General features: G+C 36.0%; 2 protein-coding genes across 2 annotated transcripts in view; both read right to left on the reverse strand.

Moving 5' to 3' along the window:
* Nucleotides 1-672: 672 nt before the first annotated feature.
* LOC141301106 (neuronal cell adhesion molecule-like) overlaps nt 673-23277 on the reverse strand; it is a 94218-nt gene continuing 71613 nt past the window's right edge. Inside the window, exon 28 of the mRNA XM_073831356.1 lies at nt 673-752. The gene's annotated coding sequence lies outside the window, so the exon portion shown is untranslated. The remainder of the gene's footprint in view (nt 753-23277) is intronic.
* Nucleotides 752-23277, reverse strand: part of LOC141301104 (neuronal cell adhesion molecule-like) — a 151662-nt gene continuing 129136 nt past the window's right edge. Inside the window, exons 17-31 of the mRNA XM_073831355.1 lie at nt 23075-23199; nt 21705-21734; nt 18444-18545; nt 18138-18335; nt 17990-18060; nt 16339-16564; nt 16141-16256; nt 14848-15052; nt 13298-13420; nt 11189-11365; nt 8504-8626; nt 6244-6399; nt 5555-5686; nt 3917-3995; nt 752-1801 (exon numbers count right to left, since the gene is read on the reverse strand). Of these exons, the coding sequence (XP_073687456.1) occupies nt 1576-1801; nt 3917-3995; nt 5555-5686; nt 6244-6399; nt 8504-8626; nt 11189-11365; nt 13298-13420; nt 14848-15052; nt 16141-16256; nt 16339-16564; nt 17990-18060; nt 18138-18335; nt 18444-18545; nt 21705-21734; nt 23075-23199 (2089 nt within the window). The 3' untranslated portion in view covers nt 752-1575. The remainder of the gene's footprint in view (nt 1802-3916; nt 3996-5554; nt 5687-6243; nt 6400-8503; nt 8627-11188; nt 11366-13297; nt 13421-14847; nt 15053-16140; nt 16257-16338; nt 16565-17989; nt 18061-18137; nt 18336-18443; nt 18546-21704; nt 21735-23074; nt 23200-23277) is intronic.

Raw genomic sequence — 23277 nt, forward strand, 5'->3', positions numbered from 1 at the left:
CAGTTAGGGTATGTCTGAAAACTCCCATCTCATTTTCAACTTCAAAATCATTCTACATCACTGTTTTACCTTTTTTGTTGTTGTTGTAAAGGGTGTTTGATCTTCTTTGCATGTTCACTTAAGTTGTAAACACTGGGTCGTTACTTCTGCAGCGATGGAGGACTATTTTAAAGTTGGATGAGAAAATGAGATGGGAGTTTTTTGACATACCCTAACTGTATTTAACCGGAGTACACAGAGTTCACGCATTTGAGGTCAAAAAGTAAACTTAAATAAAAAGTAAATTGTCTTTTTTTTTTTTAGAAAATTACCAATCATTTTGCTAGATAGGACTCTTCTTCCTCGGCTGGGATCGTTTAGAGTCTTTTGAAGCTGCATTTTGGAAGTTCAAACTCAGGGCACCATTGAAGTCCACTATATGGAGAACACTCCTGAAATCTTTTCCTCAAAAAACTGAATTGATTTATGCCTAAAGAAAGAAAGACATGAACATCTTGGGTGACAAGGGGGTGAGTAAATAAAAAAAAATCTGTAAACTTTGTTCTGGAAGTGAACTTCTCCATTAAAATCTTGAGAAGACTGAAACAAATCTATCATAAAGACATTTTTAGGTCATAACCCAAAACAACACTTCCTCCAGTGAACAAGTCCATCTTACATATTTGTTGGGAGCTGTTTTCTGTGAGAATTTCTCTCCCGATTTAGACCAGACCACTTTTTCACTGGAGGAAGTGTTATCATAGATTATGGACCTAATGTATTTGACTTAAAACATCTTGATGATTTTGTTTCAGCTTTTGTCTTCTCAAGATATCAACTGATGGACTGGAGTGGTGTGGATTACTTGTGATGTTTTTATCAGCTGTTTGTACTTTCATTCTGACGGCACCCATTCACATTCATTGGTGAGACAGTGATGGAATAGCGCATTTGTGACCCTGGACCACAAAACCAGTCATAAGGGTCCATTTTTGAAATTGAGATTTATAGCCTACATCATCTAAAAACTGAATACATTTGCCTGAGATACAACTATTTGAAAAGCTGGAATCTGATATTGAAAAACTTACTATCAATGCATATTACTAATCAAAAATTAAGTTTTGATTTATTTACGGTAGGAAATTTACAAAATATCTTCATGAAACAAAGATCATTTTGACCCATACAAAGTATGTTTGGCTATTGCTACAAATTAACCTGTGCTACTTAAGACTGGGTCACATTTCTCCAAATCGGATGAAGAAACAAACTCATACATCTCGGATAACCTGGGTGTGAGCGCATATTCATTTTGTGGTGAACTGTTCCTGAAGTGATGAATTCCGTCTGAGTGATCAAACCATAAATGAAACAGTTTATATTTTTGCCTGATATCTAGATGATTGCATAATAGTGCATACTGCGGTAGTATGATAGTGTGCTATTGTGAACACAGCCCTGTTTAACATCCTCTGACATCCGTCCGGACGCAACAGTCAGGTGTGTTCTGTCCAGTCCGCTTCAGTCGTGTCCGTCACGAGCGTCGGGCTCGGTGTAGTCTCTGGTAAACTGAAGCGTGGTAATGAACGGGTCCTACACGAATGAGTTCATGGCGTTGACCGGAGACGGCGGCTCGGAGCTGTCATGCTTCGCGTCTCTATCCGACCTCCCGCTATACTGTCCGATAAACGAGCCGTCCTCGTTGAACTGCGTGTCTCCGGAGTCTGCGTAGTCGACTAAACTGTCGTCGCTGCCGTCGCGCTTAACGGTTCCGCTGGACGGCGTTCGGCTCCCTTTGAGCGGTTTGTGGTCCTCGTCACTAGGAGAAAAACCACATGCGGGTGAATCGTGATGCAAAAACTCAAAAGATGGACACACATGCAGGAGCAGCATCACATGTACAATAGCATACATGTGACAGGATGAGAGACAAAACCTGCCAGAACTTCAAAACAAGTGTGAAAGCATCATGTGAGACCTTTAGAAGAGTAAAGATGGATGAAGCGCAATCAATATCTCAACACCTGAAGCGTGAAGATGACAAACAGATTCATCATTAGCCTGAATATGATTACTGATGAAACACCAGCTGAATCGTTCCTTCAAAAAATCTGATTCATGCCACAAACTTCCTAAAGAAATGCTGCTGGTGTTTGATGAACGAAGCACATCAGCTGCCATTAAAACAAACGGATTGAGAAAAACTTCAAATCATATATGAATCATGAATGGATGTAGCCACACTTCCCATGAAACTTAGTAGCCTACTAGAGAACAGAAACTTATACTATATTTACTTAAACGTACTGTTTTATTATTATTGTTGTTGTTATTATTATTAAATATGGCTTTTTGTTGTTCTGTATTTGTCGATAAAATTTCAAAAGTCATTTGGCACAAATAGAGCCAAAAAAATAATAATCGTATAAAATATTTTTTTTAGCCCAAAACCAGTCTTAAGTAGCATGGGTTTATTTGAAAAATTTGGCCAAAAATACATTGTAAAAATCATTAGGATATTAAGTAAAGATGTTCCATGAAGGTATATCAAAACGTAATTTTTGATTAGTAATATGCATTGCTAAGAACTTCATTTGGACTTTAAAAACTTCGATTTTCTCAATATTTAGATTTTTTTTGCGCCCTCAGATTGTCAAATTTTTGTATCTCAGCCAAATATTGTCCTATACTAACAAACCATGCATTAATGGAAAGCTTATTTAAATATGTTGTATAAACCTCAATTTAAAAAAAATTGACCCTTATGACTGGTTTTGTGGTCCAGGGTCACATATTTTTTAAATAAAAATAATAATACTATTAAAAGTAAAAAAAACAACAAAAAAAAACCAAAAAAAAAAACACTAAATACTAAAAAAAAATACTGTATAACCAAATAAAAACTAAAAGCATTTAATCAGAGTAGTTTGACTTTATATACAAGTTTTACTTTATATAAACTTTGTTTTTTATTTATTTTATACACTTCATGTTCTCGGTCTGGGATGACGTGTGTTAGCGGTTCACGTGAAGTGTGATCTTGGAATGGTTGTGTTTTTCTCCTCGCGCATGCAGATTCCCGCTTACCTTCCCACATCGGACCGGCACTTACAAACAACGGGAGGAACGAACGCCAGCGACTCAGTCTGCAGTCTTAGTGAGCTACTAAACACCACATACTAAGACCATCCAGTAATCCATACTCATATTCTGCATTTACATTTGGCAAATGGTGACTTACACTACAAACAAGATAAAGATTTGATCAGTGTTGCAATGTGATGCAAGTTACGTAACCAGATAACGTTTTTCAAGTAACTTGTAAAGTAACACATTGCTTTTTAATTTTCCAGACAGTCTGAAAATATCTGAGACTATCTGGACTAAACATGTAAATTTTTTGTCTAAAATGCCGGTAACGTCAGGTGAAGAGCAGCTGTCAGATTCCCATCAGCGTTATGATGGTGCTGAGGACAGATCAACATCTGCAAAAGTCCAAAATCAGCGTATAAAAAGGAAATCATTTAATGAAGCGGGAATATAAAAGAATATTGCTATACAGGAGTAAAGTGCGTTCATCCGTCTCTCTCCCGCACGCGTGCAGAATAACGCAGGAAGAGACTTTAAATGGCAAACCAGCAGCTTCTGTTCAGATCCGACGTCATTACATCAAACGAACATCTGCAGGATTATTCCGGATCGAGGAAGAAAATGTTGCAGAACTATACTCTGATACAGAAAATACGCTGCTGGATCATCGAGTTCACTGCTGCAGATCAAGTCCCACAGGATCCGCATCAGACCAGAGGAGAAGAAAAAGGTGACGTCGCAGAGAAGTTCTGATCCGGTCTCCTTCTCGGATCGTTGGGTTGGGTGCGGTGGGGTCAGTCTCCTGAGGGGTCAGAGGTCAAGGGTCAGGTCAGTGCTCTCTCACCTGTACTCTCCAAATGTGATATCATCCTCTTTCATGGGCTGGATCTCCGGGTCTCCGTGAGCATCTTCCTTCTCTTTAACTGAGACAAACATAAGAGTCACACATTAAGCGCATCATTTACCACGAGGAACATAGTTAACATGAAGATCAAACATGCTCTTACAGTATTTTTGTCTTGTTTCTATTGTAAATGTCTGAAGATTCAAATTACTTAAGATGTCTTATTTTTTTTTTGAGAAATTCTTACTGAGGGGATTGTTCATACATCATGCACACTGATTTATTTAACATGTTATTTCTAAAACATGGTGAAAAAGCCTATATTTAAAGGTTGTGAGTTTGTTTCTCCATTTCAGCAGCACTTATATACACCAAAACTTAGAGATTTATTCCTCTTTATATTCTGAAGGTTTTTACTGAAGGGTTTGTTCACACTGTATATCATTCACAATGATTTATACAGTATTTTATTTCTAAAAACATAATGAAAATGTCTATATTTAATAGCCATAAGTTTGTTTCTACACTTCAGCAGCACTTACATACACCAAAACTTACAGTTTTATTCCTCTCTGTATTCAGAAGGTTTTTACTGAAGGGTTTGTTCATATTTAATTTACACTGATTTATATAACATTTTATTTCTATAAACATAATGAAAATGTCTATATTTAATAGCCATGAGTTTGTTTCTCCTCTTTAGCAGCACTTCCATACATCAAAACGTAGAGATTTATTCCTCTCTATATTCTGAAGGTTTTTACTGAGGGGTCTGTTCATCCTGTATATCATTCACAATGAATTATACAATATTTTATTTCTAAAAACATGGTGAAAATGTCTATATTTACTGGTTGTGAGTTTGTTTCTACACGTCAGAAGCACTTACATACACCAAAACTTAGAGTTTTATTCCTCTCTGTATTCTGAAGGTTTTTACTGAAGGGTTTGTTCATATTTAATTTACACCGATTTATATAAGATTTTATTCTTAAAACATTGTGAAAATGTGTTTTTTTTATGATTTATGGAGTGATATAAAGAGAAGTTCAAAATCCCCTCTGTGAAAAACTTTTAACTCTAGTATGTCAGCCAAATCAAACAAGACTTTTTAACCTGGCTTTAGATTTTGTGGAAATGTTTGCAAATTAGTGCATATTTAAAATATAACATTTCAGAAAACATACAACACTTACAATAAATTTTATCTGCACCTGCAGTTTTTATTTTAAGTAAAAACTCACTTCAATTTGATCAATTTTCTCTGACAACAAGACTTTATATTTTCTTAATGTGCTTTTGATATAAGAATGTTTGAATACATGTACTGGAAAACAAGACAAAAATACTAAATAAAAATACAAATGACTTAAGTCTTATTTCCTGAGAAATGCATCAAAATTAAGTGAGTTTATGCATAAAACTATTTCTATATGGTATTAGTATGTCATATGGATACTTGGAGTATTTATAACCAGTGCTGACCCTTTCTTTTTCATTGTTTGCAGTGACTTATTTTTATAAACAAACAAAAACATCACAAAAATGAAAAAGCACAACAAAACTACTAAAACTTAAAAATAAAGTAAAATTAAAAATAATAATAAAAACTATCGATGATAATAAAGTGACAGTCACCTGGATATTTGCCGCCTTTGTTTCTCTTGATGAAGCAGATGATGAGCAGGATGAGGATGAGCAGAGCGATGGCCGACATCAGACCGATGAACCAGCCCTGAGTGGCGATGTCCACTTGCGGACTCACCATCGCTGAGGAAGAAGAGGAGGAGGAAGAGCATGAGACATGTGCAGATCTTCAACTTTAAACAGCTCGATTCCAACGAATCACGGAAGATCAGACGCCATGAACACAGTCACGAGAGACAAACGCTCAAACACGGTGAGGGGAAACTCGACCGGCACTGCAGAAATAATGCTCTTCATCAGTATTTCTGTTTTGTTTACCAGTACAAATATCTGAAAATTCTGAAATCAACATAGATTTACTTGAGACACTTTGAGATACTTTTTCAGAATATCTTAATTTTGCATCTCAAGTAAATGTAAGAATGTTGAGACACTTGTACTGCAAAACAACTCAAAAATACAGAGTCAGAAAATCACCTTTGCAGGTTGTATTGATTATGGGATACAATCATGCTGATCGATCAATAAACAATAACAACTGACCCACATTATGAGCACAGACGGACTCGTGCAGGACATACAGACGTGCGTCATGCGTTTCAACATCTCAACACAATGGCTGTCATGCATCGCAGCCGTCAAATATCCCACAAGGCTTTGAGGCTGAGATGAAGCCTCACCTGGGACCTTAACCAACAGCTCCTCAGAGTGATGGACCGCTCGGTCGTCGTGACCCCGGGCCACCACGCGCACCTTGTAGGCCAAACCTTTCTTCAAACCCTTAAGAACGTGGAACTGAGAGCCGTTGACCTTCTCTTTGTGCCAGTCTTCATCACCTGAGGGTTTCCAGCACAACAGGAACCACTTCAGCGTCCTCACATTCAAACACGGGTATGTTAGCCCTCTACACCTGCTGTCAATCTGGAGTTAATTCTGACTAGCCACCTACTACAGCTCTGCAATTAATCTACAAAACAACTAAACTGTTATGACCCTTTGGTGAACTACACTGCAAAAACTCATGTTCTTACTCATTATTTTTGTCTTGTTTTAGAGTATATGAAATACATACACAATAACATTAGATAAGGTCTGAAGGTTTTTTTAGATGTTTTCTAAATGAAGTGTGTTTGTTCATATTTAAAACAACAACAAATATCTGCCAATGTAGTCAGAAAAACAAACTTAAGACAGATGGAATACAGGATTTCTCTCCTGATTTTCACTGATTTTTACTTTTTCTCCCCTTGTTTTTAGGTGAGATACTACAGAAATATTTTTTTTTTCATGCCCTTGTCAATTTTAGTCTATTTTGCTTTCATAACATGCATTTTTTTCGGACTAGTGGAATGAAAACGTCTAATTTTTTAATTTTTTTTTTATTTAAGTGTTTATTTTATTGCACTGTATCTATTTGTATCTGTAGATTTCAAATCTTTAAAAGTTTGTTTCAGTAACTCCTACATTAACCAAAAATTAGAATTGTATTCCTTTCTATATTTTGAAGGTTTCTACTGTGGGGTTTGTTCATATTTCAAATCAATTCTTACAACACTTTATTTCTAAAAAACATAATAAAAATCCATATATTTGAAGATAATGAGTTTGTTTCTTGACTTCAGCAGCACTTACACACACCAAAACGTAGTGTTTTATTCCTTTCTATATTCTGAAAATTTTTACTGAAGGGTTTGTTCAAATTTTTTTCACACAAATTTTTACAACACATTATTTCAAAGAAAAACATGATGAAAATACATATATTTAAAGAAAATCTTTTTTTTTTTTTTTTTTTTTTTTTTTTTTACCTCAGCAGCACCTAAATATACCAAAGCTTACAGTTGTATTCCTTTCTATATTCTGGAAGTTTTTACTGAAGGGTTTGTTCATATTTCTTTCTCACATATTTTTACAACACGTTATTTTTTTAAAAACATGATGAAAATATATATATACAAAGATAATGGGGTTGTTGCTTGACTTCAGCAGCACTTATATATACCAAAACTTACAGTTGTATTCCTCTCTATATTCTTAAGATTTTTACTAAAGAGTTTGTTCATATATCATTCACACTGATATATATAACTTTTTTTTTTCAATGTAGTGAAAATGCCTATATTTAAAAGTTGTGAGTTTGTTTCTCCACTTAGGCTGCACTAACACACACCAAAACTTAGAGTTTTATTCATTTCTATATTCTAAAGGTTTTTACTGAGGGGTTTGTTAAAATACACAAATTTATTTTATTTCTAAAAACATGGAGAAAATGCCTATATTTAATGGTCATGAGTTTGTTTCTACACTTCGGCAGCACTTACATACACCAAAAGAGTTTTATTCCTCTCTATATTCTGAAGGTTTTTACTGAGGGGTTTGTTCACATTTCATTTACACTGACTTATATTCTTTTTCCACCAAATTTATTCTTAAAACATGATGAAAATGTATTAGTTTTTATTATTTAGTGAGTGATAAACAGAGAAGTCCATAAGTTCCTCTGTAAAAAACTTAAACTAAATTTTATCCAGTGTTCATATTTTGTGGAAATGTTTGCAAATTAGTGCATCTTCAAAAATAAAATTTCAGACAATTTAACTAATCAACTGGGGAAGCATGGTAATAAATCTAGCTAGCTAAAAAATTTTTTACCCCTATTCACCTGTAGTTTCTTACTTTAAGTATAAACTCACTTCATTTTGATGTTTAAGATATCTGTACTGAAAAACAAGACAAAAAACTAAATAAGAACATTATTTTTTTGCAGTGTACCCAGCTGAACAGACGGGTCACCACCAGCACTAACCAGCGTGGAGGTTGATCTGTTCAGCGGGGTAGATGACTGTGTATTAGTTACTACAGGAGCTCTACTCATGGGAATGTATATGTTCAGCTTTTCACCAACATCATCCTCACGACACACGCATGCAGGATTCTTACTGTTGTCTATAATATATTCAACAAAAAGGTGTTTCTCTGGGCCCCAGTAATCCCAACTGATCAGCGCTCCGTCCTCGCTCACGGACGAGCTGACGTTCCCAAACGTAGGAGCGACTGGCCGCGCTGAGAGAAAGAGAGAGACATCATCAGCCCATCACAGTGACCTCTGACCTCCAGGTCAGTGAGTGTCAACGATGCACTGACATGAGCGGCACTGTTTACAAGAGGTCCAAACACAATGTGAGCAGCGTAATGATATGTGACATATAGCGTGTAAAGGCATTTGCACAAAAAAGTCTAATATCACCTACTTTGAAGGGTTCAAAAATATTAATACAAAATTTCATTGCATAGTTTTTTTCCCAAAATAAGAATGAAAATCTTTCAAATTATGTGCATCAGCTTTAATGCACTTATCAAAATAACAAAAGCAGTCCAAAAGTTTGACAAAAAGAATTATTGAAAATTTATTATGAGTAAAAAAATATGTTCAAATACTACATTTATTGTCAAAGAACTTCAAAAAATGTCTATTTTTTCTGTCTGTTTGGATGCAGTAAAACACCTGATTCATGTTTGCATTTTCTTGTGTCACTAGTCATAATTCTAACCTTGTAATCAGGATTAGGTATCAAATAATGTCATACATGTTAAAATATGCTGAGAATTGATCAAACAGTTGTAATCTGACTTAGATTTTATTCACCAGTGTCTTTGCTGCTGACTGTAAATGATCCAATTAAATTATACTAATAAACAAAACAAAAAAAAAAAAAAACATTAGGTTAGTTAAAATTTGCCCTTCGTTTTTTATTTTAAAAACAAACAAGCAAGCCCTGCCCAGATTTAAAAAGTAACGCAAAAGTAACGTAACATAATTAGTTACTTTTTTAGTTCTTCACTTCACAGATGTTTGTCTAAAGCAAAAAAGCTACAAAATGCTTCGAATTTAGAGAGAAAACGTGACGTGAAACACTATTTTTGGAATCAGCACACTAAAATCTGTAAGAAATAAGTAGTGGATTTCACTCAGCAAATATGATGCAGGACGGTGTAAATTTTTAAATGTATTGTTATTATTATGTCCAAGACAGAAGTAATTGACAATTGTAATACAATTGCACTGTAAAATAAAACAAAATGTAATACTAAGTATATAAATTATTTTAAAAGCAACAAAGAGTGTTTGGGGAAAGTTACTTTTAAAAGTAATGCATTACAATGTTGCGTTACTCCTTAAAAAGTGACTAATTACTGTATGTTACTTAGTTACTTTTTATGGAAAGTAATGTTCCGTTACTTTTGCATTTATTTTTAAATTTGGGCTGGGCAGGGCTTGCTTGTTTGTTTTTAAGATAAAAAAAAAAAAAGGACAAATGTTAACATGCCTAATGTAATTTTTGCTTATTGGTATAGTTGAATTGGATCAATGAAGGTCGGCAGCAAAGACACTGGTTAATAGAATGAGATTAAATACATAAGGGATTATTGTATTATTTAGCATATTTAATTATTGCAGGTTTGCGTCATATTCTGAGTTGCATTTCACAGTTTTTATTCATTTTGAGGAATAATGAATCTGTGCTTTTTTGTGTGAGTGAATGAGAAGAATTAATGCATGTTCACATTTATTCTAGATCTTAGTAATGTTACTCCGAGATTTTTCTCAACAATGGCAAAAGAGAGTTTTCAGTCAATAAACAAGGGAAAAAAGTAACTTTTGTACTTATTTTAAATTTACTTAATAAAGTATTTCTCAAAATGAATAAAAACTGTGAAATTCAACAAACCTGCAAAAATCAAATATGTGAAATAATACAAATATCCTTTATTATATTTAATCCCATTTTATTAACCAATGTCTTTGCTGCCGACCTTCGATGATCCAATTCATCCATACTAATAAGCAAAAATGACTCAAGATAATCTAACATTTGTTTTCCTTTTTTTATTGCTAATAAGTTGACTTTTTTTCTTCTGCGGTCTACTGTACAGACGTCAATTTACTTTTCTCTAATCCTGAGGCTTCTGGTGTTGAAAGGCTTTTACATTTGACAAAAGTAGAACTTTTTATATTAAAAACAGACAAGGAAGCCCTGCCCAGATTTAAAAACTAACGCAAAAGTAACCTAACACATTACTTTCCATAAAAAGTAACTAAGTAGTGTAATTAGTTACTTTTTAGGGAGTAACTCAATATTGTAATGAATTACTTTTAAGAGTAACTTTCCCCAACACTGGTTGTAATGTGTTACCACCAACACTGGTAACAAAGTTAATTTCTTTACATCAAGCTTTTATTTTGGTAATAAAACAGCAGGGAGACCTCATTACGCCAATGTGTAAATTAAGCATTACTGGCACACGTTACATTCCCAAATGCAAAACATTGAATCATGAGCTGTTTGCGTGTAAAAAGACACAGTGCCACTATTCACTCTAAAACACATCTGAGAGACTGTATATATCAGGTATTGTGGGTATGATGGGTGTTAACATTCACACGGATCCAGAATCTACATTTGACCATCAGTCCTGCTGTAAACACGGACATCATGTGGTCCGTTTCTGTCGTAATCTAAGCACAGATCCACAAAGATGAGATGAAGCAGAAAGGTAAACAGAAAACACATAAACCCGACACACACTACAGAAACAGCTGTGCGCCCTGTCTAGCGTACGTACCTCTGTCAATGACGGTGACGGCCTCCTCTGTGAGCGCGGGGCCGGTTCCTCTCTGCGTTCTGGCACTGATATAAAACTTGTAGCGCGTGCTGTGAGGGAGGTTGTGCAGCGTGACGCTGCTCTGATTGGACGGCAGATCCAGCTCCTCCAGCAGACCCAAATCATTTTTGCTGTCGACTGGTGGCGGGACAGGAGCGGAAAGGGGCGGAGTCACGTTATTTTACCCAGTCATAAGCTGCGCTTACAGAACGTTTGTTTTGTTTTCTGCTTCAAACTGACTCGGGCAACATGAACAAGGACGAACACTTAAAGAAACACGTACAACACATGCAAACTGGACCACAGCTTCATGTTCTACAACTTTAAATCATAAAAACACATGGGCGCCAAAAACAAGTTCACTTCCAGACCAAGAATTTACAGATTATATACTCATCCCCTTGTCATTCAAGATGTTTATGTCTTTCTTTCTGTAGTCGTAAAAAAAAAAAAATGTTTCTTGGAAAACAACTTTCTAGGATTTCTCTCCATATAGTGGACTTCTATGGTGCCCACGAGTTTAAACTTCCAAAATGCACTCTAAACGATCCCAACCGAGGAAGAAGGGTCGTATCTAGCGAAACCATTGGTTATTTTCTAAAAGAATTTACAATTTATATACTTTTTACCCTCCAATGCTCATCTTGTCTATATCAGTGTTGTTTTTGACAACCATCTTAGATTTAGTCATAGTCTTAGTCTTTTGGACTTAAATGCTTATTCGTTTTAGTCCAATTTTAGTCACTTCTATATGTGATAGTTTTAGTCCAATTTTAGTCGACGAAAAGTCAAAAAGGTTTTAGTCTAGTTTTAGTCAAAAAAGGGAAAAAAGTAGGCCTAGTCTTTTAACAAATTAATGTAGGTCAGTAAGTATTTTGCTGTTGGGTAGTGTCACTTGTAAGTTCTGAAAATAGCAGATCTATAATTCAACACAATGTGAGCTTCCAGATCGACTATTTTCACCAATAATTACAATAATAAAGGAATGTTTTAAAACATAAAAGACAAACAAGGATGGAATGCTAAAATGGCTTGCCATACTAGTATGACAAAGAGTATTTAATGCTAAAACGGCTTGCCATAGCGGCAGATACGTTTTAGCTTATGATCGGCATGCACAATAAGCAGAAATGTCATGCATTTTTGACGGACCACCCACTAACATTTTAGTCTATTCTCGTCTCGTCAACGAAAACTCACACACGTCTCGTCATGTTTTAGTCATCAACGAGCCATTTTTATCTCGTCATCGTCATGAAAAAAAGTGGCGTCAACGAAATGATTTCGTCATCGTCGACAAAAACAACACTGGTCTATATCTGTGTGAACTCTGTGGTTTTCTCATTTTCTCCTCCAACTTTTTCACTCCAGTTTACAAAGAAGATACAAAAAGTAGGGTGATTTTGAAGTTGGAGGAGAAAGTGAGATGTGAGTTTTTTGACATACCCTAACTGTCTTGAACAGGAGTGAACAGAGTTCAGACAGAGCTAGATAAGATAAGCATTTGAGGTTAAAATGTATATAAATGTAATTTTTTTTTAGAATATAACCAATTGTTTCACTAGATAAGACCCTTCTTCTTCAGCTGGTGTCATTTAGAGTCCTTTGAAGCTACATTTAAACTGCATTTTGGAAGTTCAAACTCGCGGGCACCATAGAAGTCCACTATATGGAGAACAATCCTGAAATGTTTTCCTCAAAAAACATGATTTCTTTATGACTGAGGAAAGAAAGACATCTTGGATGACAAGGGGTGAGTAAATTATCTGTACATTTTTATTTTGGAAGTGAACTTCACAGAGGAGCAACATCGCTGAAATCATTTTCAGAACAAGTTGCATTGGCTTTACTTTTTTGTACGGAAAATAGGTCGTTTAAGAATTGAAAAGCTGCACACTGCATCCGTTCAGATTAAAATATGAATGAAACTCTTGAAGGAGATAAGTGTTGTGATGTGGCATACGCTTGTGGAAACACCACAGATCAACATTAGAGGGTGTGACTTCAGTTTCGGTTACGGTTCCCAGTGTGAACGGGTCTTAAATCAAAGAGCTGCTCAGGTGTTCTCACCGGTCTGATATTTGAGGGTGTATCCGGTCAGACGTCCGTTCCTCTCGTGAGGTGGACTCCACTGCAGCGTCAGAGAGTCCAGATCAGAGAAAGAAACCCCGAAGAAGGATGGTGCGCCTGGAACTGGAACACAAACACACAGCAGCCGTGTTAAATGACATTAGCAACCGTACAGGCCGTTTGTCAACCGTTTAAGATTATTTCAGGGTTCGTACAGATACTGTAAAATTAATTTCCAGGACTTTCAAGGACTACTTTTTTGATTTTCAATCAGAGATCTCACTTATTGAACTATGTCTTCTCTTTCAAATAATAAAAAAAAGATAATTTGATAAAAATATATTAAAAAAACTAAATGGCAAAAATAAAGTGAAGCATACTACACATTTATTATAGTTAAACCACGGTTAATTTTCTTGAGGGATTTGTATTTGTGTTTCTTTTTTTAGTTTTTTAAAAACTGTACTGCATTAATTGTTTGATGTTTTCAAATGTTTAATAAAAAAAAAATATACAAAAACTTCCAAAACCTTTCGGAAATCCTGATCTGAAACAAATGATTCACTATATGCGAATCAAATAATTCATGCTCCGAGGTTCTGATCTGAATAATGATTCGTGAATCTGTCTCGGAGCGTGAATCATTCGACTAAGATCAGAACTTTGCATATCTAAATTTGTGTAAACCATTTGATTTGAATCATTCAATTTGTGAATTATTTCACAAACCGAAAAGATCCATTTCACCATTTCATTGAAATTCAAAAATGAAAGGCTCTTTTTAATTTAATCTGGTTTTTGCAATAAATGATTAAAGTCATGAGTTTGAATCAATCGGAGTGGTTCCATGTTTACACCACACTGTCAGTACTACTACTGTCTTAGCTTGATTGTTTTATGACTTTAACTGAAATACGAGGATAAAAAAATAGAAATATAGAACAAGCCTCTCAATTAATATTAGATGATATTATTCAGGGGCAGTCCCTCAGACCTGTGGGGTCCCCCAAGGCTCTATTTTGGCCCCTTTATTGTTTTCTTTATATATGCTTCCTTTAGCCTCTATGTTTGAAAAGCATGGCCTGTGCTGACTGCTATGCAGATTATACTCAACTTAACTGCCCCAAAGCACAAAAATTAGGTAAACTCACTCTGTGCCTGTCTTTCCGATGTCAAATCCTGAATGTGTTTGAATTAAAAAAAAGAAGATCATTGTGTTATTTTTCTGAAGTCCCTAACATTTCTTCTTTCATTCATCTTCTTCAGTTAAATCATGTGTTATACAGCACATTGGTCAAATGTAGTTTTTTTTTTAAGTGTGCTTTGTAAATAAACTGAGACTTGAAAAATTGTAAAAAAAAATGAATTTTTTTGCCATATCGCCTAGCCCTAATTTAGACCATTATTTATGCACAGTCTGCGTAAATGCATCTAAGAGCCACTTTAGATGAATTTTCTGTCAAAGGTGGATTCTGCTGACAGGTTTGTGGTTATTTGGTTTTGATCATGTTCTCTGTTGTGAATTGTAATAATGTTCACGCCACTCTTACCTCCTTCAGGCGTCTCGAACCGCTGCACAGCGCTGGCGGGACCTTCTCCTCGGCCGTTGAAGGCCGTCACGTGCAGATTGTAGGCGCTGTAGGGCTGCAGATCAGGCAGTTTTCCATTGGTTTTGTTGGGGTTGAAGATCTCAGTCCTCTGTTTGCCGTGATGAGAGTTGTGTCGGTGTAAACTGCGCTCACGTTGGTAATGCACCTAAATACAGACAACAGCACAACCTCAGTAAAAGTACGAAAATAACTAAACTAAACTAAAAATTTATAAAAAAAAATTGACATATAAACACACAAATACACACAAACTACTGAAAATGACAAAAATACAAATAGTTCTAAATATGAACAAACTATGATAAAAAAAAGTAAAATAAACACAAAGAATAGATAAATAAATACTGTATTGACCCAAATATAAGACAATGTTTTTTTTTTTTTCTTGGAAATACATCAGACAACATGCAGTCATCTTATATTCAGGGTCTAGACTTTGACATGTCAATAATACACTCACAAATATAGATGGCGCCAAATACGCATAAAACGAGTGTGCCAAGAAATATGTCATGTTAGACTGATATGAGATTAAACTTCCTCTATAAATGATTTTAAAATGTAAGACATTTACATTTAGACATTTAGACATTTAGCAGATGCTTTTATCCAAAGCCTGCATTTATATGATCCAATGTACAGCAAAAGCAGTAATGTTGTGGAATATTTCTACTATTTAAAATAACTGCTTTCCATTTGAAAATATTTTAAAATGTAAATTATTCCTGTGATTTTAAAGCTGAACTTTCAGCATCATTACTTGAGTTTAGCGTCACATGATCCTTCAGAAATCATTCTAATATTTAAAACAGCTCTTTGGTGAATAGAAAGATCCAAAGATCAGCATTTATCTGAAATAAAGTGCTTTTGTTACATTATACACTTTACCATTCAAAAGCTTGGGTTTTTTTGAGGGTTGTTACAAAAGATTTTTATTTCAGGTAAATGCTGTTCTTCTGAACTTTCTATTCATCAAAGAAACCTGAAACAAATCTACTGTTTTCAACATGTTTTTGAGCAGCAAATCAGAATATTAGAATGATTTCCGAAGGATCGTGTGACAATGAAGACGATGCTGAAAATTCAGCTTTGATCACAAAAATAAATTACATTTTAGAATGTATTCAAATAGACAACAGTTATTTTAAATAGTAAACATATTTCAAAATTTTACTTGCTGTACTTTGGATCAAATAAACATTCAAACAAATAAAACATAAAAAATCGTAACACCTTATATCCCTGCAGGAGACCGCGGACGGATTCGAGCGGAACGGGGCTCCAGCGCACCTCAGCCAGAGTACTGTTCTGCACCAGGACCCTCACGTCTCCCGGAGCTGCCAACGGAACTGCACAGGTGCATTGTGGGATTAGCAGCGTTCCGCTAAACAAGCATATACAGGCATGTGAAGTGCTGAAGGCGTCACTCACAGTCCTCTCCGGAGAATCCGATCACAGAGCTGGGGATTGGTCCGGGACCGTAGTCGTTCAGCGCCTGAACCATCACCTCATACGGCACAAACGTGGGCGTCCCCGAAACCACAAACTTAGACACGTTAGCCACGCTGACCGAAGCCCAGCTCTTCTCCGTGTCCCGCTGACGCCACATCACCTTATACTTCAGACCCGGACCATTGGCCTGCAGAGGAGTCAGCGGCTGCCCCACACAAACACAAACTTACATTACACATCATGCTAGTAACTTGCTAATCATGCTAGACATATGCTAGTAACTTGTCAGTCATGCTTATGACATGTAAATAGCACTAATCATGCTAGAAACATGTTGGAAACATGCTAGGAACTTAATCATGATAGAAACATGTTAGAAACGTGTTAGCAACTTGTTAATAATGCTAGAAACATGTTAGCAACTTGCTAATCATGCTAGAAATATGCTGGAAACATGCTAGCAATGTTAAAACGTGCTAGCAACTTGCTAATAATGCTGAACACATGCTAGCCACTTGTTAAACATATTAACAACTTGTCATGCTAGAAACATGTTGGAAACATGCTAGCAACTTAATCATGATAGAAACTGGTTAGAAACATGCTATAAACTTGCTAATAATGCTAGAAACATGCTAGCAACTTGCTAATCATGCTAGGAACATGTTGGAAACATGCTAGGAACTTAATCATGATAGAAACATGTTAGAAACGTGCTAGCAACTTGTTAATCATGCTAAAAACATGCTGGAAACATGCTAGCCACTTGTTAATCATGTTGGAAACATGCTAGCAACTTAATCATGATAGAAACATGTTAGAAATGTGCTAGCACCTTGCTAATAATGCTAGAAACATGCTAGAAACTTTCCAATCATGTTACAAACATGCTAATGACATGCTAGTGTCTTGCTAATCATGCAAGAAACATGTTGGAAACATGCTAGCAACTTAATCATGATAGAAACATGTTAGAAATGTGCTAGCAGCTTGCTAATAATGCTAGAAACATGCTAGAAACTTTCCAATCATGTTACAAACATGCTAATGACATGCTAGTGTCTTGTTAATCATGCTAGAAACATGTTGGAAACATGCTAGCAACTTAATCATGATAGAAACATGTTAGAAACGTGCTAGCAACTTGCTAATAATGCTAGAAACTTGCTAATCATGTTAGAAACATGCTAATGACATGCAAGTAACTTGCTAATCGTGCTAAAACATGCTAGTAACATGACAATAATTTGCTAATAATGCTAGAAACATGCTAGCAACTGGCTAATGACATGCGAGTATCTTGCTAATCACGCTAGAAACATACTAAACATGCTAGAAAAATGTTAAAATGATGCTAACAACATGCTATTCATCTAATCTATCTATATAAAGTTCAAAACTTCAAGCTTTTACAGCTGCTTCAAACTTTCAATCTAAAGTTTGTCTTGATAAACTTTTTTGGTCTAGTTAAATTATTAATGTTTTTTGCCTTCATTGTACTGCCACTGTTTTTGATGTTACATTTGTATTAAAAGATAAATTAACAAACCAAACAAACACTGAATTTAGGGAAAATTCACAGGGCTCAATGAACATCATATGAGGCGTTTATTAACAACCAGCGTCTCACCTTCCATGTGATGACCAGATTATTGTGCTCGGTGCCGTGACCTTTGACCTCAGTGGGGTTCTCGTCCGGAGCTGTGGGCATCAGAGACGCGTTAGAGACGAGCGGATGCGTGTGAACACAGGTGTGAGCGTGAGAGTGTGTGTCGTACCTGCGGGGGCGGTTCTGAACTGGTGCGAGGGCGCGCTCGGACGGCTGAAGCCCACATCGTTGAGCGCCAGCACTCTGAAGCTGTAGTGGACGTACGGAGAGAGCTTCAGGTGAGCCGTAGTCTTGGTTCCAGGAACCTCGGTCAGATTGTGCCACACACCGCTCTGGTGGAGAGCATCCTCATACTGGATCAGGAACTCTGGCACGGCAAAAACACAAGGTCATTCAGAAAACACACTTCACAGCCAATATTAATTCCAAGAGCTGCAAAAGCATGAACACAGGTGTGTGTGTGTGTGTGTCATACTCTTGATAGGGCTGTTGTGTTCTTCTCCAGGTGTCCAGGTGAGCTGAACGCTTCTCGCTCCTGGATCCGTCAGCTCCAGATCGGTCGGTACTCCCGGCTGCTCTGTAGAGTCAAACAGGGCTTATATAAATAATAGTATAATAATACATCTTACTTCTATAGCGCCTTCAAGAACCGAAAGACACTTTAAATAATACAAATAATACAGATATACAATCAAGGATATAACATATGTGACCCTGGACCACAAAACCAGTCATAAAGGTCAATTTTTTTTAAAATTGAGATTTATACATTGTCTAAAAGCTAAATAAATTTTCCACCGATGTCTGGTTTGTTAGGATAGGACAATATTTGGCCGAGATACAATTATTTGAAAATCTGGAATCTGAGGGTGAAAAAAAATTTAAATATTGAGTTCTTAGCAATGCATATTACTAATCAGAAATTAAGTTTAGGAAATGTACAAAATATGTTCATGGAACATGATCTTTACTTAATATCCTAATGATTTTGGCATAATCTATCAATAATTTTGAGCTATACATTGTATTTTTGGCTATTGCGACAAATATACCCAAGCTACTTAAGACTGGTTTTGTGCCCCAGGGTCACAAAAGACATAAAAGATGATAACCGAAACAAGCATAGATTTTGCAATAAAAAGAAACAATCAGTTAATGAAACATATTGTGAAGAGGTGATTTGGCAGCTTATTCCAAACCTTAGAAAAGACTACACCTAACTTGGGTGTTTCAAGCTAATTCTCAGAACTGGTTCTAAGAGTGTGGGCAGGAACTTAAGGGTGTATTAATTCTGTAAGATATGAAAGTGCTATACCATGGTAGGCCTTAAAAACTAGGTACTGGGTAAGTATTTTGAACCGAATGTGATTGACAAAGGACATGAGGAGTGGAGTCTTGAAGTAGTTCAGTGGGTTGGACACAAAACAAAACAGTTATATTAATCCAGAATGGAGGTTACAAAAGCATGGATAACAGTTTGGCATCTTTGTAATTTTGCAAGGCTTGTATATACAAACAATCTTTAGGCTTTAGGCTTTAGGAAAACAGCAAACGGTGGGCAATATGCATTTAAAGTGGCAAATATAGGAGGAATATGTCAAAGTAATTTATATGTGCCAAACTTCCTGCTGCCAGCTGGTGGCTCTATGACTATAACTGATTATTGGCATGTAGATGTGTTCAGGCCAGCACTTTTATTCAACATATGAAGTTTGTTGCAGATTGAACTTGGTATGTTTGAGTTAGTGCAAAGCATGAAATATCCTGTTGCCAGCAGGTGGCGCTATAATTATATTTAAATATTGGCCTTCAGATGAGTTCAGGCCAGGACTCATATCTATGTGAGATGTTTGGGGCAGATCAGACTTTGTACGGCTAAGTTACAACAATTTCTATTCCCATGGTGAAACATCGTAATTTGTCACACCGCCCTTTAACGAAAACTCAAGATTTTTGCAATTTAACATCGCAAAGGCCTTTAGATTAGACTGACCAAATATAATGTTGTTGTCATTAAATCTCTAGGAGGAGCTTGTTACAGTGTAAAATGTCAATTTCTTTATGACTTTAACTGAATATGGGCATGAACATCTCTTCAGGTCAGGACTCTTATCAAACATAAATGTTGGTGCAGATTGGACATTGTATGCCTGAGTTAGAACAACTTTCAGTTTCATTTCAAATTTCAATGTTTTGTGAAACATCAAAATTTGTCAGGCCGTCACGGACACGTCCTTCAACGAAAACTCAAGATCTTAACAATTTAATGTAACAAAGGGCTTCAGAACAGACTGACCCGTTTTGGTGTTGATCTGAATAAATCTCTAGGAGGAGTTTGTTAAAGTACAATGCCTGAAAATGGCAAAAACAACACAAAATTTGCCAAGAAAATGAAAAATATCCAACTTCCTGTTGGGTTTCGGATTTTGCTCCAAGAGACTATTTTGTAGGTATTGGTGTGTTAGATGTGTGTGCCGATTTTTGACACTGATGTGAAACGTAGCGGGAGGGGCACTTCATTGAAAGTGAATAGGTGGCGCTATTGAGCCATTTTGCCACACCCACCTCAGAAACCTATATCAGACGTACATTTTTGCCACTTCAGTTTCAAGAGTTTTCGAGCACGTTTAGGGCCTCAAAAATGTGATTCGTTTTGGAAAGGAAGAAGCAGAATAATAATCAATGTAGTAATTCTGATAGTGTACTTGCACATCAAGCTAGTTGATATGAGGTTCAAAGCATAATTTAGAATCAAATTATAACCCCAGGATGAAGAATTTACTGTAACTCAATCGATATGAACAGAGATGTCATGACGGGATGACATAAGGGAATTAGCCATTTTTGTTTTGTCAGCGTTCAGGTTTAAGTAGTTTTCAGCATCCATCCTTTGGCAGGAAGTGATGGAACGGGGAGGACAAACAGAATCAGGCTAGACCGTGAGATAGATTTGTGCATCATCAGCATGACTACGCAAGTACATAAGGCTGAGCGATTTGACCAAAAATAAGCATGTAGATTAGAAACCGAAGTGGGCCGAGAACCGAACCTTGAGGTACACCACGGGATATGAGACCTGCCGAAAGCAGATAATTAATATAGTAGTACTTGGAGGTTGGAAAATGGTCTACAGTTACTCAGGACTGTTATCAAGCACTGGGGTTACAGCAGCTATTTTAAATCTAGAGAAAAGAGAGAAGGCAGAATGTTTTGACGATGTGTGTTGGTATTGGATCAAACTGAGTTGATCCAGTACCAACAGAATTACAGAATTTGATTTAACAGTCAGCTATTCAACCTCAGATGTATTTGTGAGTGAAATGTTTTAAAAATAGCTGGCAAAGTAAAGAAGTGTGGGGGAGCAAATGAAGAGAAAAATCTGGTAGATATTGTATTTATTCTAGAAAAAAGTATTTTACACTTTGCTTTATTAATGACAGCATGCTTTTGTCAACACAAGCACGAATCAACTCATCGACTCGTAATCACGTGATCAGACGAGCACATGCCTCGCGATGACATCATCAGCCACACGTCGGCAAATACACCAATCACAGCGCATTCACACGATGAGTCATGCAAACTCCACAGACGTCTTCATGTGGAAATTAAAAATGAATGATTCCAAAGTAAAATCAGAAGACGGATCAATGTGATCACACGACAGCATGCTCCATGAACCTCACCACACACACAAGCCCAGAGCATTATGGGATGTGATGTGCTGTGTGTTTACCGTAGATCACAGTGGGAGTGGGCGGGGCCTCTGAGTGGGCGGGGTTAGAGGAGTGAGGAAGACACATTAATTTACAGACAATTGCATACTTCCAGCTGAAATAATTATAAAATGCACCTTTCTATCAATTTTTATTTGCGTAGAGTTATTTTCTGTCAATATTTTTAAATATTCATTTTTACTTTTATTAACTGATTTTAAATCAACTGTTAATTATTTATTTTAATCAATTTTGATTGATTGATTGATTTGTTTACATCTTTTCATTATTTCACTTTCTCCTTGTATTCTATTATGTTTTTCTCTACTTTTAAGTTTTTCATTTCTTATTTAAAATCTCATTCTGAAAATTAAATTCTAGGACTTTCAAGGACATTTCAAGCACTACTTTTTTGATTTTCAAGGACTTCAGTCAGAGATCTCAGTTAATTTGCAGTCCGCGCTCTAAAAATCTCAATCTGAATCAAATAATTCATGCTCCAAGCTCTGAAGTTCTGATGTAAATCAAATGATTTGCGAACCCTCATTTCAGATGAGGACTCGGAGTGTGGAGTGCGAATAATAGACTTCAACTGGAATTTTGTGTATCGCGAATCATTTGATTTAAATCATTCAATTTGCAAAATGATTCAGAAACCTGTTCTGATCTAAATCAAATGATTTGTAAAAACCGATTTGAAGTCTCGATTTGAAACAAATTATTTGCAATAAGCAAACCTATTGCTGCGCTTTAAAAGAGTGAATAATTTTGCGACAAATTGGTTTAAGTGATTAAAAGTTTAAACAATTTTTTTAAATCATTACACGCGATGTTGAAATTCTAAAATGAATGGCGCTTATAATTTGATCTGGTTTTTGCTAGTGAATCGCTGGAAATGAATGATCAAAGTCACGAGTTTGAATCAATCAGAGTGGTTCCAGCGTAAATTAGTCAATTGATTCGGTTAATCTGCTCCTCTTTTCACATCTGTCAGTACTACTACTGGCTTAGCTCGACTGTTTTTTGAATCTGCTTATTGACAAATTTAAACCCTTATTTAAATAAATTGTCTTTTAATAATTCAAGAACTTTTCAAGTACCTTCAGGAATATTGCTATTTTCAAGGGTTTTCCAGACCTTACATTTCAAAATAGCAAATTCAAAGTACTTTAAGCACCTGTTTAAATCCTGTTTAAATAAATTGTTTATTTATCAGTCTAGTTAGCTTAATCTAGTTTGTATTACTATTATTATTATTATTATTATTATTATTATTATTATTATTATTATTATTATTATTATATTAGTTGGCTATCTGAATGAATCCAGAGAGGAACTGGATCTAATCACTTGGTTAGCACACAAACATCAGAAAACCGTCAACACTCACCGACCACCGTGAGCTGAGCGCTGGCCGAGTCCTGGTCCAGCGTGGTGTTCATGACACACGTGTACGTCCCCGCGTCGCTCTCCGTGACATCTGTGATGGTCAGACTGTCTGAATCCACTCTAAATCTGTTATCACAAAACCCTCAGATCAGCTCCTCACAGTACACTAAAGATCTGCTTCATCAGCACTTTGAGTAACTCATC

Source organism: Garra rufa, chromosome 25 (genome assembly GCF_049309525.1).
Source record: "Garra rufa chromosome 25, GarRuf1.0, whole genome shotgun sequence".
NCBI lineage: Eukaryota > Metazoa > Chordata > Actinopteri > Cypriniformes > Cyprinidae > Garra > Garra rufa.